This window comes from Musca domestica, unplaced genomic scaffold, assembly GCF_030504385.1.
Source record: "Musca domestica strain aabys unplaced genomic scaffold, Musca_domestica.polishedcontigs.V.1.1 14, whole genome shotgun sequence".
Taxonomy (NCBI): Eukaryota; Metazoa; Arthropoda; class Insecta; order Diptera; family Muscidae; genus Musca; species Musca domestica.
Genome location: NW_026712192.1, coordinates 206,065 through 226,187, shown reverse-complemented (window position 1 = coordinate 226,187; position 20,123 = coordinate 206,065). Strand labels below are relative to the sequence as shown.

General features: G+C 34.2%; 1 protein-coding gene across 9 annotated transcripts in view; it reads left to right on the top strand.

The window, feature by feature from the left end:
- The window catches only part of LOC101901288 (uncharacterized protein DDB_G0283357), a 162,249-nt gene that overhangs the window by 56,243 nt on the left and 85,883 nt on the right, over positions 1-20,123 (top strand). For all 9 annotated transcript variants that reach the window (XM_059119062.1, XM_059119061.1, XM_059119059.1 and 6 more), the window contains one exon: positions 15,210-16,236. In XM_059119062.1, the coding sequence (XP_058975045.1) occupies positions 15,510-16,236 (727 nt within the window). In that variant the 5' untranslated portion in view covers positions 15,210-15,509. The remainder of the gene's footprint in view (positions 1-15,209; positions 16,237-20,123) is intronic.

The following is a 20,123-nucleotide window of genomic DNA, read 5'->3' as shown; positions in this document are numbered from 1 at the left end:
ATTGCAATGGAATAAAATGCCACGTCTCAACTATTGGGCTCCATTATTATTTTTTTTTTTGGGGTTTTAAAGGTCTCGAAGGACCAAAATATATATATATTTGTTTTTAGATGACCTTAGACGAAGCTTCTGCTGAATATTTAGCTTCCTAAGACTTTGTTTGCCATTATGTCTACGTTTTATTTTAGAATGTTCCTCGAAGAACCAATATTATTTTAAATGCTGATTTAAGTAGGTCGAAGGACCATTTCTTCAAGCGAATATTACTATTTGAGAATTTTTAAAATGTGGTTTCTCAATATTCATTTACTTTTCAATCATTTGAGTGCCATTATTTTTGGTTGGCAGGAAATTGCAAAGGAATAAAATGCCACATCTCAACTATTGAGACCATTATTTTTTTTTTTTTGGGTTTTAACGATCTTGAAGGGCCAAAATATATATCTAATTGTTTTTGGATGACCTTAGACGAAGCTTCTGCTGAATATTTAGCTTTCTAAGACTTTGTTTGTCGTTATGTCTACGTTTTATTTCAGAATGTTCCTCGAAGAATCAATATTAATTTTATGTTTTGTTTTTAGTAGGTCGAAGGACCATTTCTTCAAGTGAACATCAATATTTTAGTGTTTTTAAAATGTGGTTTCTCAATATTCATTTACTTTTCAATCATTTGGACGCCATTATTTTTGGTTGGCAGGAAATTGCAATGGAATAAAATGCCACATCTCAACTATTGGGCGCCATTATTTTTTTGGGGGGTTTTAAAGATCTCGAAGGACCAAAATACATATCAAATTGCTTTTAAATGGCCTTAGACGAAGCTTCTGCTGAATATTTTGCGTTTTAAGACTTTTATTGCCATTTTGTTTTACGTTTTACATCAGAATGTTCCTTAAAGAACCAATATTATTTAAAAATAGTGTTTTTAGTAGCCCGAAGGACCATTTCTTCTAGTGAATATTAATATATTAGAATTTTTAAATTGTAGTTTCTCATATTCATTTACTTTTCAATCATTTGGGCGCCATTATTTTTGGTTGGTAGGAAATTGCAATGGAATAAAATGCCACATCTGAACTATTGGGCGCCATTATTATTATTTTTTTTTTTTTTTTGTGGGTTTTAACGATCTCGAAGGACCAAAAAATGTATTTATTTTCTTTGCATGGCATTAGGCAAAGTTTCTGCTGAACCGTCTAAGACATTGTTAGTTTCACGTTATTTCTTATGCAGCCTATTTTTTATTTCAGCATTTTCCTCGAAGAACCAATATTATTTTAAATCCTGTTTTTAGTAGGTCGAAGGACCATTTCTTTGGGAAAAATGTGGTGTGCCTTGAAAGTGCTTTAAAACAAAGCTTCTCGAGCTGAAAAGATATTTTATATATTTTTTTAAAAGTGATTCTCGCAATCATTTGTTGTGTGCCATTATTTCCCAACTTTGGGAAAAAGGTGGTCTGCCTCCAAAATGTTTCTCGATGGAACAATGTCGTTTTAAATGGTGTTTTTAATAGGTCGAAGGACCAATATTATTCACGTGTTTAATATGTATTTAAAAAGCGATTTCTTAAATTAATGTACCTTTCAAATCATTTGGGCGCCATTTGAATGAATTCGACACTTCAACTATTGGGCGCCGTTTTTTGTTTGGCGTCTCGAAGTACCAAAAATATTTTACCCTGTTTTTCTTTCTTAATATACCTCGATGATCTAATATAAATTTTTAATCAAGTTTTAAGTATGTCGAAGGACCATTTTCCTTTAAGTAAATGCCATTGTGATTTTAATATGTTTCTCGAAGGACCATAATCGTTTTAAATGGTGTTTTTTAAAGGGTCGAAGGACTATTTCTACAAACAAAGATCCTTGGAATATTACAATTCAATAACGTGCAACATTTCGACAAATGTTCTGCCAAGTAATTGTGATTTTCCTTGATTTTGTTATTCCCTGCCGCATATATTTTTTTCTTTCAAATTTCCTCGAAGGACCAATTTTATTTTCAGTTAATCATCCTCTCAAATGTTGGGCGCCATAAGTTGAAATTGTTAGTTTCTTGAACTACAAAAAATATATTCCAAGTTAAACGAAGATATGTTGTAGGTTTAATTTTAAACATTTTAGAGACCACTTACATTTTTTCCCAAAGACAATTATCAAGAATGTAGATCTAAAGGTCTATCGTCCCTAAATTTTAGACCTTTCTTAGGTCTTAGGATTTTTTTAAATTTCAATATTTTTTCCAAACTGCTAAAAAGTCATTAATAAAATATTCACTCAAAAATCACCAATTTAGGTTAAGTAATTTTCAGGTAAAAAATAAAACAAAAAATACAGAGAGGAAATGTCTCAAACACGTAACATGAAAAGGAAATTAGCACAACTTTTTAAACAAATAATTAAATAACAATAATTAAAAATTAATTTGGAAAACATCATTCGTGTTCAACACCCGCTAGCCACCAACACGTGAGTGTGAATGAATATCGTCGTAAGCCGCTTGGTTTTAGATGACTGAATTTTAAGGCTTGGCATGGCGGCTTTGTAATCGAGCAGAAACCAATTTTAAAATTTTTGTCAACAACTAGTTTTTATTTTTTTTATTTTGAAAATTTGTCTTTGTTTAACCGTTTGAATGAATATCTCGGATGTTTATGATGTTAACACGAAACTGTTATTTAGGGCATATTATTAAAGTAAATATTTGGATGTCACACCTACCTGAAAAAAGAAAATATTAAATAGTAAATAGAAGAGAGTTCAAAAAATCCTATTGACTTCGTGAAACATTGAGGTTTTAGAAAATTTGAGACCAATACAAATCAATGGACAATTTGAATGGCCGTACTAAATAATTTACTTTCTATGAATTGCTTTTATAATTATCCCCCATAAATGATAATTATTTGCCTTCTTTTTTTAAAATTCTAATCAAAAGACAAATTTTTCGTTGAAATTAAGTTCTTGGCGGATTAATGAATAATTTATTTTAGAAAATACGGTTTATGGGGTTGACAAAGGAGTATCCCTAAGAACCAATTTTAATTTAAAATTTAGACTTTTATTTCCCGGAAGACTGATTTCCTTTTAATTGTTGTTCGTGGTATCTCGAAGGACCAATTTAAATTTGAAATGCATCTATTTTGTAACTCGAAGTACCTATTTAGCATCAATCCTCTTTTAAATTGTATTTTTAGTTTTTTTTTTCGAAGAAACAATTTTCTTTAAGTTATGGTTTTTTGTATCTCAAAGCATAATTCTTTTAGATTGTGTTTGGTTTTGGTATCTCGAATAAAATTTTTGGAATTTCAATAAAACTTCCAAGTATCAATCTTCCTTCAAATTGTGGTTTTTTCATATCTCGAAGGACCAATAAATCAGAAGAGTATTTTCTTTCAAATTGTTGTTTTTTTTTTTTTTTTTTTGATATTTCAAAGTATTTGGTATTTTTAGCTTCTTCAGAACATGAGTCGAAGGACTCATCTCGAATAAAATTTTTGGAATCTCAATACAACATCGAAATATCAATCTTCCTTGAAATTGTGGTTTTTCACATCCCGAAGGACCAATAAATCAACAGAGCATCTTCTTTTAAATTGTGTTTTTTTGGTATATCAAAGTATTTGTTATTTTTAGACCAATATTTTTTCAAAATGGGTTTTCGGTAGGTCGAAGGACCATTTCCACAAGTTAATGCAGAGTTTCTAAACGAACCTAATACCTTCAAATTCGTTTTTTGTCAATCATTTGGGAGCTTTTATTTTTTGGTGATTCTTTTTTTGGTTCTTCGAAGGACCATTCAGCCAGCAACATGTGAAATTGAAATATTATTTTTTTCGGTGGACGCATTACCAAAACTGCCTTCATATCTGAACCGCAGACACCAACAGAGACCTAAATAACAAATTTTGAGATTTCCGCCTTATTCCTTCATCTAGTACCAAATTTAGTAATATTTAGTAGTTCTCCACAAATATAGGACACATTTTTTAAAACAACCCCCATATCTTAACCACAGACACCAAATAGACCAAAATAAGAGATTTCGGATTCCAGCCTCATTCCTTCAACCAGTACCAAATTAAGTATAATTTAGTATTTTTAAGAATTTGAATTTTTATTTCAAAATTTTCTTTGAAGTGCCAATATAAATGATGTTGCTAATTTTATTGAATGAAAGCAACAAAAGTCGAAAATAGCATCAAATTTTAGAATAAGTTTAGATTTGTTCGAATTGGTCACCTTCGACACGAATTATAGCCTTTAATCGGCCAATGAAACCGTCAACCTCTGCCCAAATGTTGCTCTGCGGTATTTTGGCCTATTCCCGGCGAAGCGCTTGCTTGAGATAATCGACACTTTGGTATTTTTTAATGCCAACCTTGCTTTCCAATATACTTCAGACACAATAGTCCAACGGATTGGTATCCGGGGATTTTGGTGGCCATTGTGCGCTTGAAATGAAACGAAGAACCTCATTCACCTGACCTCTTTGGCAAGTAAACACGATCATTTTGTTTGGACAACGAATGTTCTCTCATCGGAGAAAACCAAATCCGGCAATTCACCACTTTCGGCCAAGCGAAGCTACTCTTTAGCTCTTTTGAGTCTATTTTCTTTCTGTTGCGGTGTAAGTTCTTGCACTTTTTGGAATTTCAATGGCTTTACCCCGAGCTCATTTTTCAATATTTGCCGAATGGTATATTAAGATATGTTCAGCTATCGAGCCATTTTTCGGCCACTGCTACGCGGTTTTCGAACAAATCGTTTCTTTACTTTTCGAACCATTTCTACTGATGTTGCTGTTTTCTTCCATCCACTTCCTTGACGTCGGGCTACGCTACCAGTATCACGATAACGAGCGATAGTACGGGACACAAAAGATTTATTCACATTTAAATGTTGGAATGCTCTAACGATAGCCACTTGTGGTTTTCTAGCCAAATATAAAGAAATCACGCTTGAATTCCATCACGAATATTATTTTTTCTGGAAAACTCTCACCAAAATACTTTTGTACGCTTGTCAACAATATAATGAGCTGTCACTGGAATAATTTTAACAGCTGTCGGACAAGTGGCTTAGAAATGACAGCAGTCTGAAGTTGGTTGCAGTTGTTTCATCTCGCTCTGTAAATGTTTTTATGACTACAAATGCCTGAACAATTTTTTCCTCTAATTTTTTTTAGAGTTTTATGCCTCTACTATTCGATGTTAATTAGTAGAGCAATATCATCGTAAGTCGAAGGACCATTTTATTTCCAAAATCGATTTTTTATTGATATCTCGGGTATGCTGTTGGCAACTCTTTCATTATAATTGTAATTACTGGCTATATCTCTGATTTTGGCATATCTAAATCAGCATAACAGCATTTTCATCATCTCGAAGGACCATTTGTTCAACCTAAATGAAAAAAAAAACAATTCATACAATCGAGCAACATTTGAAAAGAAAAATCTTTTTTCTCTTAAAATATTGCTCGAAGGACCATTTATTTAGCAATGATTTAATTTTCCATTTTTTCGAGAAAACTTCTCTTATGTACAGTTGAAGTTTTTTAACACTTTTAAATATTTTTGCATATCTAAGACAGAATAATTTCTCTTAAATCGCATTTTTTTATCAACTCGAAGGACAATTTTGTCAACTAAATGTTAAAAAGAATTCACATAAACGAGCAATGAATTCTTTTTTTTGATTTTTTTGAGAAAACTTATCTGCCGTTAGTTCTATATATTTTTAATATTTGTTTCTGGGAACGTTATGGCACGTAATTGTCGAATTGAGCCGACTTTTCAGCCTCTTAGGAACATGAGTCGAAGGACCAAATTTGTTATGGATATTTATAACGACCAATGACTCGAAGGTCCATTTCATAATATAAATGTTTTTATGGCTACAAATGCCGGAAAAAATATTTCTTTAATATTTCTTAGAGTTTTACGTCTCAACTATTCAATATGAATTAGTAGAACCATATTATCGTAAGTTTAAGGACCATTTTATTTCCTAAATCGATTTTATTAATATCTCGTGTATGCTATTGGCAATTCTTTAATTGTTATTGTAATTACTGGCAATATCTCTGATTTTGGCATATCTGGAGCAACGACATTTTTCGCTACTCGCATTTTTATCATCTCGAAGGACCATTTTGTCAACCAAAATTGTAAAAAGAATTCATATAATCGAGCAATGAATTATTATTATTATTTTTTTTTTTGTTTCGAGAAAACTTATCTTCCGTTGCCGAGTAGTTCTATATATTTTTAATATTTGAAACATTATTGTCGAATTGAGCCGACTTTTCAGCCTCTTAGGAACATCAGTCGAAGGACCAAATTTGTTATGGATATTTAGAACGACCAATGACTCGAAGAACCATTTCGTAATATAGATGTTTATATGGCTACAAATGGCGGAAAAAAAATTATTTCTCTAATATTTCTTAGAGTATTTTGCCTCTACTATTCAAGATTAATTAGTAGAGCCAAATTATCGTAAGTCGAAGGACCATTTTATTTCTGAAATCGATTTTTGTTAATATCTCCGGTATGCTATTTGCAAATCTTTCATTATTATTGTAATTACTGGCTACATCTCTGATTTTGACATATCTAAATCAGAATAAAAGCATTTTCATCATCTCGAAGGACCATTTGTTCAACATAACTGAAAAAAAAAAAAACAATTCATACATTCGAGCAATATTTGAAAAGAAGAATCTTTTTTCTCTCAAAATATTGCTCGAATGATCATTTATTTAGCAATAAATTTGTATATCAATTTTTCTGAGAAAACTTCTTCTAATTCTACAGTTGGACGCCATTTGTATATGTTGAAGTTTTTTAATACTTTGCATATCTAAGACAACAACATTTCTCTCAAAAAGCATTTTCATCATCTCAAAGGACCAGTTGGTTATAAAAAATTGAAAAAAGAATTCATATATTCCTGATTTTTTTTATTTTCATTTAAAATTTAGCTCGAAGGACCATTTCTTAAGCAATGAATTATTTTTGCAATTTTCCTGAGAAAACTTCTCTTATCTGCTATTGGGCGCCATTGGTATTAGTTGAAGTTTTTGAGCAGTTCTAAATATCTAATTTTAATTTTTATCTAAGGCAACAAAATTTCTCTCTAAAAAGCATTTTTAGTCATCTCGAAGGACCATTTGTTCAACAAAAATAAACAAACGTTGTTTTTATAAAAACAACAATAAAAGGGATAAAGCCTGACCATTTTGCAACAGGAAACATTTTTTTCAATCGGGAAATGAATTATTTTTCTGAGAAAACTTTGCTTATCTACTGTTGGGCGCCATTTGTATTAGTTCAAGTTTTTAAGCAGTTCTAAATATTTGTAATATTTCTATATTTCTGGGACTATTATATATCTCTCTGGGACCATTATATATCCCGCATTTTTGCAACAAAATACTTCTCAAATGGCATTTTCATCATCTCGAAGGACCATTTGGTTACCTCAACTACTTCTTATTTACGACACCCCTCTCTATGACACTTTCCAGATTTTTTCCCTCTGTCTTTTCGACTTTTATGTTCTTAGCACTGCTTTCAAGTTTTCGAACAGTTTTAAATATTTTTAATATTTCTATATTTCTGGGACTATTATATATCTCTCTGGGACCATTTTATATCTCTCATTTTAGCAACAAAATACCTCTCAAATGGTGTTTTCATCGTCTCGAAGGACCATTTGTTTACCTCAATTGCTACATATTTACAAAACTCCCTTCTATGATGCTTTCCAAGTTTTTTCCCTCTCTCCTCTCTTTCTCTCCCTTTCGACTTTTATGTCTTTAGCACTCCTTCTGGCTGCTTCAGACATTGAGGCGTTATGCTTGCCATTCCGCAAGTTTTTTTATTTGTTGATTTTTATTCACATCCATTCAATAAAACATTGTTGCTCGATAAAGTTGACTTTTATTATTATTACCACTACCACTACTACTCCATTCATCCTTCAACATATCCCCGCTGACGATAGTTTGAGTGTGTGTGTGTGCGTGAAAGAAATTACACTAATAATAACAAAGAGTAAAGACCCCCTATTGCTATATGAAGAATTCAGGTAAAATCCTGTCGAAAAAATGCCAATCATTGGTAAATGGTTGCCAAGGCACACAGGGGGACGAAAAAAGTACTCAAAAAACAACCAAACAGCAGCTGCTGCTGCTTCTGTGTCCTGGCCAGACAGTCTGTCTGTCTTTCAGTCAGTAGGACAACCAAGTAAAGTCTAGCTCTTGTTGGAAAAAAATATTATTTTTTTCTTACACATTTTATGTAATTGATCTTTTTTGTGTGATGTGTCGTTAGTTCTCCGGGGTAGATTGAATAAAAATTCATAATTTTCATTTTGGGTTAATTTATGAAATTTATGAAAGGACATTATGACAGACAGGACACAACAGAAAACAATAATTCATATTTTTTTCCCCGTTTGGCCTTAAGACAGTTCGTGAAAGCAAAACAAAAGGGGAGCCTAACAAATTGGCTTTAATTAGGCAAATATAAACTAATAATTAGCCAGTATGACCGAGCGACCGACCCACCGACAGGACAGGACATGAATTTTTTATAAGAATTCCCAGAAGTGTCAAATGTTTGTAAATCATAATTATTATTTTCGGCGTTTTTTTTTTTTTTTTTTCTGTAGATTAGGTGAAGGTTTTTTTTTTTTTTTTGGAGAAGTAAATGAGGGTTGACATGTGATAGACAACCTCAATGGAAATTTCCTAGACTGCGAGGAAATCAGATTTTCGTAATTATCTTTTGAAGGGTCAAAGGACCGACAATATGAAATCAAAAAAATATTCAAAATATTTTTCAAGGGCTCATTTGAATTCTAAAGATATTTTTTCAAAAGTTTTTTTTTTTTTTTTAATGAGATTCTAAGCATTTTTTCAAGGAAATTATTTTTTCAGTGGCATACGTGGACTTTTTTAGGATATTTTTCAAGAACCAACGTGGACCTTTTAAGAATATTTTTTAAGGACTTACTTTTTCCATTAATTTTTTCGTGATTTTATTTTTTTTTTTTTTTTCAAAAACGGAACGAGGTTTTCTAGGGAAAACTCTTTTAAGGGACAACGTTAATTATCCCCCAGTCATATGGCTAATGAGAGTATATATCTTTTGATATGGCCAAAACGCGACTCATCGAAATAATAAATTTAGACCCTAGGTCTCTTTAGACCCTAGGTCTCTTTAGACCTTAGGTCTCCTTAGACCCTAGGTCTCTTTAGATCCTACGACTCTCTGTCTGTCTGTGTGGGTGGCTGGTGCACACGAGAACTCTCAAAGGGATTATCCGATTTGATCCCAAGTTGGTACATCGTAATATTTTTGTCAAACTTAGATCGAGTTCGGAGATGGGCAATATCGGTCAACTCCTTCTGGTACCTCCTCCATAAAATGTCGAAATTTTCAAAGAAAATATTTTATTGCACAGAAAGTGAAAGGATAATCTGATTTTGCTCCAACTTTGCAAATCCTCATATATGCGTCAGTGCTACGTCAGGTGCAAAAATGGACAATATTGGTCCACTGCATCCAGTACCTCCTCCACAAAAGATCAAGATTTAGAATAATTATAACATTTATAAAATATGATGTAAGAGTCCGATTGTCTTCAAATTACACACATCAGAATATTTTTATAAACCCAAGGTCTGGTGTGAAGATGGAATATATCGGTCCACTCCTTCTGGTACCTCCCCCACAAAAGGTCGAAATTTTCAAAATAAAAATATTCTCTGCACAGAAAGGGAAACGATGATCCGATTTTGCTCCAACTTTGCAAATCCTAATATTTGCTTTAGTGCTAGGTCAGGTGCGAAAATGGACAATATCAGTCCACTCCATCAAGTACCTTCCCCACGAAGGATCAAAATTTTGAATAATTATAACTCCTATAAAATGGGATGTAAGGATCCGATTGTCTTCAAAGTGCACACATCAGAGTATTTTTATTAACCCAAGATCTGGTGTGAAGATGGTATATATCGATCTACCCCTTCTGATACCTACCCCTCAAAGGGGTCAACATTTGGAATATCAATGAAGCTTATAAAATGAAAAAATAACATCCGATTCCTTTCAGACTTGGCAGAGATCGGACTATTTCTTCTGGTACCTCCCCCACAAACTATTATAAAATCCGAAATAGGCATCCAGTTCTTTTCATATTCCACACATCCCATTATTTCTACCAAGACAAGATCTGTTGGAGAGGTAGGGTGTATCGGTCCATCCCTTCTGGTACCTTCCCCACAAAGGGTCAAAATTTTGAGTAACAATGAAGCTCATAAACAAGATATTAACATCCGATTCCAATCAGATTTGGTATATCTGAAAATTAACATCAACACAAAATCTGTTATAAAGATGGTAGAGATCGGACCATTCCTTCTGGTACCTCCCCTACAAAGGGTCAAAATTTTGAATATCCACAAAGCTCATAAAATGAAAAATTAACATCCGATTCCCTTCAGATTTGCTTCATCCTAATATTTCCATCAACACAAGATCTGTTAAAAATATGGTATAGATCGGAGCATTTCTTCTGGTACCTCCCCCACAAAGGGTCAACATTTTGAATAACCAAAACCATTATAAAATCCGAAATAGGCATCCAGTTCTTTTCATATTTCATACATCCCATTATTTCTACCAAGACAAGATCTGCTGTAAAGGCAGGGTGTATCGGTACACCCCTTCTGGTACCTTCTCCACAAAGGGTCAAATTTTTGAGTGTAATAAAAAGGGAAATTAACATCCGATTCCATTCAGACATGGTACATTTCAGTATATCTATCAACACAAGACCTGTTATAAAGATGGTAGACACCGGACCATTCCTTCCGATACCTCCCCCAAAATTTTACTTGTTTTTAAATATTTTGCGATCGTCTCCAAAAAAAAGCTTCGATACTGACCCTAACTCTAATTCCTGGCAAAATTTGGTGAGTATCGAGCCACACATATAGGTAGATTGACTTAGCTCTGGGAAATAAGAAGAATCATATTTAATATCCTGGTTCCAGGACCAATATATCGAGGTATTACAAGCCTTTTAGGTTGTGGAGAATAATAACACCAACCAATAATCCGTTTTGTGAAAAGTGTTGCCCTTCTGAGAAAAAACATTCCATTCCAGTGCTAATCTTAGGAATTTTCTCACTCTTTATCGCATTACCACCACCACCACCACCACGAGCGCCGCCGCCGACAACAAAATGAATTTCCATAAATTAATTGGAAAATTCTTGGAAATACCTTTAAATTACCAACATTATCTTGCGCCACATTAGCTAGCTACTCCCTGACGTTGTTGGGTCTCTTCTTTCTACTCTCCTCACACACCTCCTACAAAAAAAAAAGGAAATGAAAAACCTCATATTTCGTAATTATAATAAAATAAGAGCTAAAGCGACAACCTGTTAAATAAGAAAAATGTTTTCCTTTGCTTTGGCTTTAGCCAGCCAGCCAGCCAGCCAAGCAGCTAGTTGGGCATTATCTGAGTCTCTCGTAAACTTTTGGAATTCCAGGTGTAATCGGACCTTAAGATGTTCGACGGACGGACGGACGGCATGTTAATGACGTTTGTCTAGCTGGCTGGCCAGCCTAGATGTCTAACAAGTGATATGATGAGGTTGCTGTTTTTTTTCGCTTTTCCTCCTCAACCTACAACTTGAGTGTTTTTGCTGTTAGTTGTTGCTATTATTAATTTTCGTCTTGTTGTTGTTGTTGTGAACATTATCTGGTAATTATTCCATAGAAATTCCAGTGCCCATGTAGCCTTTTTTTGCCAGTTGTTGTCTTTTGTGTTTCCGTTTTTTCTTGTTTTTTTGTTTTTGACTTGGCATTTTCTTTTGTGTTTTGTTGTTTTCATCCAGTTTTCCAGCGACCAGACATTCTTTCTGCTGCTTAAGATTTGTGAGTGTGTGTGTCTGTATGTGTGTGTGTTATTGTAAACTAATTACATTACTTTTCATATTATCAGGTTTCTTCATGCGTTGCCAATTATTTATATTTATACCCATCCCATGCGACGATTAGAGTGACGACGACGACGACGAAGATCTACCCCGCACAGGGGTTTGAAGTGGAAAATAAATGGAAATATTTAATTAGCAAATTAAAAATAAATTATTCAAACTATTGACCCTTTATGGGGGAGGTTCCGGAGGAGTGGACCAATAAATTCCATATTCACATCAGACCTCTTTTTAAGAGAAATATTTAAACATACCACCCTTTTAAAGAATCTCTGACTTGTTCGCAAGTTATGAGAGATATAAGTATTAAAAATGGATATTCGTCAAGACTCATTTAAAGTTAATTAGCAAAGACACAAACCAAGTTGTTTTTTCTCCTGTTTAGAAAGGGTTAATAAAGAGAGAGAGAGGTAGTAAACCAGAGAAAAAATTAAGGGTAATTTAAGTTATATTAGTTTTGATCAAATTTCAAAATTATCCGTACAAATTTCAAAATTTACAATGAAATGAAAAAATAAAGGCTGTGCACAAATGAAAGATTTCGAGGAGTATTTTCTGAATATATGTACCTTATATGCGAAAAGAATTTCAGACTTAGCAATTTTTTGAATTTTCTGAAGACTTATCGTTCAATTTTAGGGAAATTACAGATGAAAGGGTCCACAGAGCAGAAACTCAGAATGAATCGGTATCAAGGCTGGACACAGATGAAAGGTCTCGAGGAGTACTTTCCGATATATGGAGCTTATAGTCAGAAAGAATTTCAAACTTAGGATTTTTTTGAATTTTCTGAAGAATTATCGCTCAATTTTAGGGAAATTACAGATAAAAAGATCTACATGACAGAAACTAAGAATGAATCGGTATCAAGGCTGGGCACAGATGAAAGGTCTCGAGGAGTACTTTCCGATATATGGAGCTTATAGTCAGAAAGAATTTCAAATTTAGGAATTTTTTGAATTTTCTGAAGACTTATCGTTCAATTTTAGGGAAATTACAGATGAAAGGGTCCACAGAGCAGAAACTCAGAATGAAGCGATGTCAAGGCTGCTCACAAGTGAAAGGCCTTGAGGAGTATATGAACCTTATATGCAAAAAGAGTTTCAGACTTACCAATTTTTCTAATTTTCTGAAGAATTATCGCTCAATTTTAGGGAAATTACAGATAAAAGGATCCACAGAACAGAAACTAAGAATGAAGCGGTGTCGAGGCTGGGCACAAATGAAAGGTCACGTGGACTACTTTCCGAATATATGGAAAGTAAAAAGGATTTCAGACTTAGAATTTTGAGACCTTTCATTTGTGTCCAGCCCTTTTGTGGGGGAGGTACCAGAAGGAGTGGGCCGATGTATTCAATATTTACAGCAGATCTTGTGTTAATAGAAATATGGGGATGTGTGAACTTTGAAGAGATTCGGGAGAGCTATGTGAAGAAGTGGACCTATATATCCCATCTCCACACCATATTGTATGATGATAGAAGTATTGGATTGTGTCGAGTGTGAAAGGAATCAGATGGTAATTTCCCGTTTTATTGGTTTCATGGCTATTCAAAATGTTGATCCTCTGTGGGGGAGGTACCTGAAGCAGTGGACGTATATATATCCCATCTCCCCACCAGATCTTATGTTGTCTGATAATAATTTCGCGTTTTATAAATTTCATGGCTATTCAAAATTTTGACCCCTTTTGGGTGAGGTAGTAGAATTAGTGGTCCGTTCTATACGTTCTTCCTACCGGATCTTGTTTGTATGTGTAAAGTTTGAAAAAAATAGGTTGCTTATTTCGCGTTTTATAAGCGTTTTGGTTATTCGAAAATTTTAACCTTTTGTGGGTGATGTATCAGACCGATATAGGGGACCGATATACCCCACCTCCGCACCAGATCTTGTATTGATTGGAAATATTAAGATGTCGAAAATTTGAATACGATCGAAGTCTTACATCACAATTTATTAGAGTTATAATTATTCACCCTTGACCCTTTGTGGGAGAGGTACCTGATAGAGTGTGCCATAATGTCCGCTTTCGCACCTGACCTCTAACCGTTTACAATATTTGGATATGCAAATTGTGTACAAAATTGGTCGATTGTTACCTGTTTTATGGGCAAAACTATTTCTGTTAAAATGTTGACCATTTGTGGGAGTAGGAGTGGATCAATATTGTCCATCTCCGAACCCAATCTAAGTTCGATAGTAGTATTACCATGTACCAAGTTTGAACCAAATCGGATAATCCTTTCGAGATTTGTCAAACGCACGACCCAGGTACCCCTAGATCAACTCCTAAGTGTCCTAAAATGGATTTAGTCCAAAGAGACCTAGGATCTAAAACCATTATATCGATGAGGCACTTTTTGGTTACAAATGTTATATACCCTCTCTAACCATATGCCTGAGGTTATAAAATCCTCCTTCTCAAAAATTATTAAAAAAAATAACTTTCAAATAAAAATCTTTAAACGTATCGCCGTATCGAAAAATATATACTCTCTCTAGGCATATGACTGAGGGTATAAAAATCCTCCTCCTCAAAAATTTTTTAAAAAAATCCTTCAAATAAAAATATTTAAAAAAAAAATTCCTTTAACAAATACTTGATTCCACTGTCCTCACACCCATCCATCACTCCCATCCCATTTCGCACATTTTGTTTACAGCACTGTTTATCATGCACTTTCCGTCCGTCTCGTCATTTGGATGTTGGTCTTCATTTTGAGCGCCTCCTTCCTTCCATTCTTCTTGCCGTTTAATCGCATTTCCTTCATATCACTCAAGCATTCAACTTCCTCTTCTTCATCTTCGTCATTTTTGACGGCCACTCATGTTTATTATTTATAGCTGAACATGTCTTTTTTATTTTGTTGTCAGATAATCTGCATATTTATTCAATGTTCTTCTTTAAGTCATTTTTTTCGAAATCTCAAGGGTGTTAATTTCATAAGAGATTCCAATGGGATATTTGATTACAAGGCCCACGGAGGGGATAATTCATAGCGGTTTTTTTTTGGGTTGGGAATTCATATTTTTTGCGATTTTTTCAAAGATCTGTTCAAGTCCTGAATGAAAAATGCTCTCTGAGTATGGGTCCAGTGTGGATTAACAATATTTCTCTTTGAATTCACACCCTCTCATTTCAATTTCTCTAATTTCCCTCTCTCTCTTTTATGCCTTTCTTTCCAGCTTACCTTTTGCCAAACCAACCGAGCAACCCGCCCGCCCTACCAACAACCGACAGTGTGATAGTAAAAAAACAAAAATATTGAAAATATTTTGAAAAAATAATAAAAAAAAAGGCTCGAAAAATTGCCAAGGCATTTCGAAAGAAAAACACAACAAAAACGAGCGAGAGAAGAACGAGTATTGCGGCCAAAGCGAAAACAGCTCACAATTGTGATTACCGAAAACGCTAGCGACGAAGAAACCAACGAAGAAGACGACGAAACAGCCAAGGTTTCATATTCCTGTTTTGGTCAACCTGATATGTCGGAGGGCTTAATAAAGCTCCTCGAAGCTGCTCAATACATTGAGCAGCAGGAGAAATTGAAATTATCGCCACAAGCAGTGACAGCAATACCGGCAATACTCAGCAGCGATCAGCCGTCGCCGCAGCAGCAGCAGCAGCAGCGTTGCATTGTGCAGGCCTTTGATGCGACGGGTTCATTGGTCACCAATGGCCATATCAATGGCAATGCAATAACCACCCTCAACACCACCACCACCAACAACAACAGTATAAATATACGAAATTCCAATATACGGCATGGCAGCAGTGGTGGCAATCATCTGCATGTGTCCTCATCGGCACCGGCTGCTGCTGCCACATTTCAGCATGTCAGCAATGGTCATCACAACTCTAGCTCGTCGTCCTCCGTCGCCTCCCACCAACAACAACAACAACATCACCAGCAACAACAACATCATCCACATGTTACCACAACGGTATTAAGCAATGGTACAAATAGTGCAACAAGCAACAACAACAACAACGGTCATCATACCCACCTTCACAACAACAACAGTAGTCAATTAATCCATGCCACTAATCATCACGATTACGAATTTAATGGCAACGGCTCTGTGACCGTGGTGACAGCAGCAGCATCGGCATCATCACCAGCAAGGGGGCCCATGAATGGTGGCAATTCCCCACCGCCATCCACGGCAGCATCCCTCAATGGCAGGTCCAGTGATGGTCGTATTTCAGCGGGTAAGTCCTTTTTTTCTTCTTCTTTGTTGGAAATTTCAATTCAAATCATCCCCCAAATCAATTGCGACATTGTTCAAAGTCTGTGTGCTGTTGCTTAAAATCATTCATCAAGACATTGGCCCTGAAGGGGAGAACTTCAAGGATTTCAGGGTTAAGGGGATTTTTTTAAATCTAAAGTTTTTAAAGAAAAGGACTTAAGTTCCTGGCAAGAAAACAGAGTCCTTTTGTAGTCGAGATTACCAGAAGGTATTCTGTTGAGAAATTCCGGAGAAGACCAGGAGGCCCAAGGTACCGATGAGACTTGGGGTCTTCAATTATAAGAGAAGAAAAATGGAAGTTCCTTGTATTTGGAAGCATGACCCAAATTCTTCTCAAAGGTTATGGAGAACAATGTTATGGAGAACAAAAAAATACGTTTTTAGAGAAGAAGACCAGAGGGTCTTTTTTAAGACTAGCCCCGCATTTTTTAAGGTCCTTCCTCTAAAAAAAATTATTATGAGTTCTTTTTAAAGCAGAGTAGAACTGCTTGAAATGGAATAAAACTGGCAGTTGTACAAACCATAAAGACTTGGAGGTCCCTTCAATAAACAATTTTGAATGCTTTTTTTTAGAATACGTATTTTTTCTTCTAAATTGTCAATTATTTTTTAAAGACAAATATTATTTTTAGCAATTTCTTTTGTTCGGAGACTCATAGTCAAATTCGATATAGAATATTTCTTCCCTTGACACCTTGCTTCTAAACTGAGGAGGAAGGGGAGATTTTTATGTAATTTGGAAATCATCACTACATGGCGCCAATAATTTTTTTTTTTTTTTTTTGGGTGGGTGGGTTATAGGATTTTTCTTCATATTTTTTGAATCTACAAATATAGTTTCTTTGGAGACTTATATTGGAATCTGACGTAGAATATGTCCTTCTTTGACTCAATCCAGCTAAAATGAAATTTAAGAGGACTTCGAAGCCGCTACTCGAAATAGTAAATTTACAAAAAAAAAAAATACGTTCTACAGCAAATCGGTTGCGTGGGTTGATGATACTGTTTGAGAGGAATATATTACACCTACCGATTTCTTTTGTTTGAAGACTTATAGTCAAATTCGATTTAGAATATTTTTTCCTTTGATAACTTGCTCCTAAACTGAAGGGGAGTGGGAGATTTTGAACCAATTTGAAACATATTATTGAATAATATCAATAAGTACATTTCTTTAGATAAACCTAAGTTGTTGGAGGATTTTCCTCAGGATGTATCGAACCTACAGATATAGTTTTTTTGGAGATTTATAGTGGAATTTGATGTAGAATATATCATTCTTTGACTCCATCCAGCTAAAATGAAATCTAAGAGGTCTTCGAAGCCTTAACTCGAAAGAGTAAAATAACAAAAAATAACTTCTACAGCAAATTGGTTGCATGGGTTGATGATGCTGTTTGAGAGGAATATATTACACCTATCGATTTCTTTTGTTTGAAGGCTTATAGTCAAATTTGATTTAGAATATTTTTTCCTTTGATAACTTGCTCCTAAAATGAAGGAGAGTGGGAGATTTTGAAGCATTTTGGAAATCATCACTCAATGATGACAGAAAGTATTTTTTTCTGGGTAAACCCAAATTGTTGGAGGTTTTTCCTTAAAATCTTTTGAATCTACATATATAGCTTCTTTCGAGACTTATAGTGGAATATGATATAGAATATTTTCTCCATTAACACCATCCAGATAAAATAAAGTTTGGGAGGGGTTAAATCGACAATGTACAATTTCATAAACTCACTTTCTACATCAATTTGATTGTATAAGTTGATGGTGATGATGTTCGAGGCTAAAATAGTCTAATCACCAATTTCCTTTCTCAGAAGACTTATAGTAAAATTCGTTGTAGAATATTTCTTCCCTTGAAACCTCGTACCTAAACCAAAGGGGAGTGGGAGATTTTGAACCAATTTGAAACACATTATTGAATAATATTTCTGTAGATAAACCCAAGTTGTTGGAGGATTTTCCTCAGGATGTATCGAACCTACAGATATAGTTTTTTTTGGAGACTTATAGTGGAATTTGGTGTAGAATATATCGTACTTTGACTCCATCGAGCTAAAATTAAATTTGAGAGCTCTTTGAAGCCTTCACTCGGAAGAGAAAAATAACAAAAGAGTACCTTTTACAGCATATTGGTTGTATGGGCAGATGATACTATTTGAGGGTAATATATTGTGTCTGACAATTTCTTTTGTTCAGAGACTCTTGGTCAAATTCGATTTAGAATAGTTCTTCCCTTGGCACCTTGCTCCTAACCTGAGGAGGAAGGGGAGATTTTTAACAAATTCGGAATCCATCTTAAAATAATATCAATAAGTACATTTTTGTGGGTAAACCCAACTTGTTGGAGGATTTTCCTCAGGATGTATTAAACCTACAGATATACTTTCTTTCGGAACTTATAGTGGAATTTGATATAGAACATTTCTTCCCTTAACAACATCCAGCTAAAATGAAGTTTGAGAGGATTTTCAGGGGTCAAATTAAAAGGGTAAAATAACAAAAAAAAAAAAAAATACCTTCTACAACCAATTGGTTGTATGGGTTTATGATGCTGATTGAGGGTAAAATATTATATCCACCGATTTCTTTTGTTCAGGGACTCATACTCAAATTTGATGTAGAATATTTATTTCCTTGAAACCTTGCACGTAAACTGAAGGGGAAGGGGAGATTTTGGCCAATTTTGGAAACACTTATTTTTTTTTTGTGTTTAAACCCAAGCTGTTGGAGGATTTTTCTTTTGAATCTACAAGTATAGTTTCTTCCGAAACCTATGCTGGAATTTGATGTAGAACATTTCTTTCCTCAACATCATTCAGCTAAAATGAAGTTTGAGAAGACTTTGTGGGCTTAAGTCAAAAGAGTAAAATATCAAAAAAAAAAAAAAAACTTCTACAGCAAATTTGTTGTATGGGTTGTTTATGTTGTTTGAGGGTAAAATATTATATCCACCGATTTCTTTTGTTCAGAGATTCATAGTCAAATTCGATATAGAATATTTCTTCCCCTGAAACCTTACACCTAAACGGATCGGGAGGGGGAGATTTTAAACCAATTCGGAATTCATCTTAAAATAATATCAATAAGTTCATTTTTGTAGATAAACCCAAGTTGTTGGAGGATTTTCCTCCGGATGTATTAATTCTACAGGTATAGTTTCTTTCAGAACTTATAGTGGAATTTAATATAGAACATTTATTCATTTAACACCATCCAGCTAAAATGAAGTTTGAGAGGATTTTCAGGGGTCAAATCCAAAGGGTAAAATAAGAAAAAAAAATACCTTCTACAACCAATTGGTTGTATAGGGTGATGTTGCTGTTTGAAGCTAAAATATTATATCTACCTTTTTCTTTTGTTTAAGAACCTATAGTCAAATTCGATGTAGAATATTTCTTTCCCTGACACCTTGTTCCTAAACCAAAGGGAAAGGGGAGATTTTGAAGCAATTTCGAAATCATCACTCAATGATGCAAAAAAGTAATTTTTTTGTGGTAAACCCATGATTCTGGAGGAATTTTCTTCAAATCTTTTGAATTTACAAATATAGTTTCTTTTGAAACTTATAATGAAATATAATGTAGAACATTTCTTCCTTTAACACCATCCAGCTAAAATGAAGTTTGAAAAGTGTTTGAAGGTTTAAGTCGAAAGGGTAAAATTGTATAAAAATGGCATACATTGATTGTATAGGATGATAAGGCTTCTTTAAGGGTGATATATTATATCCACCGATTTCCTTTCTTTAGAGACTTATGGTGATATTCGATGTAGAATATTTCTATCCTTGACACCTTGCTCCTAAAGTGAAGGGCAGAGGGAGATTTTGGCTCAATTTGG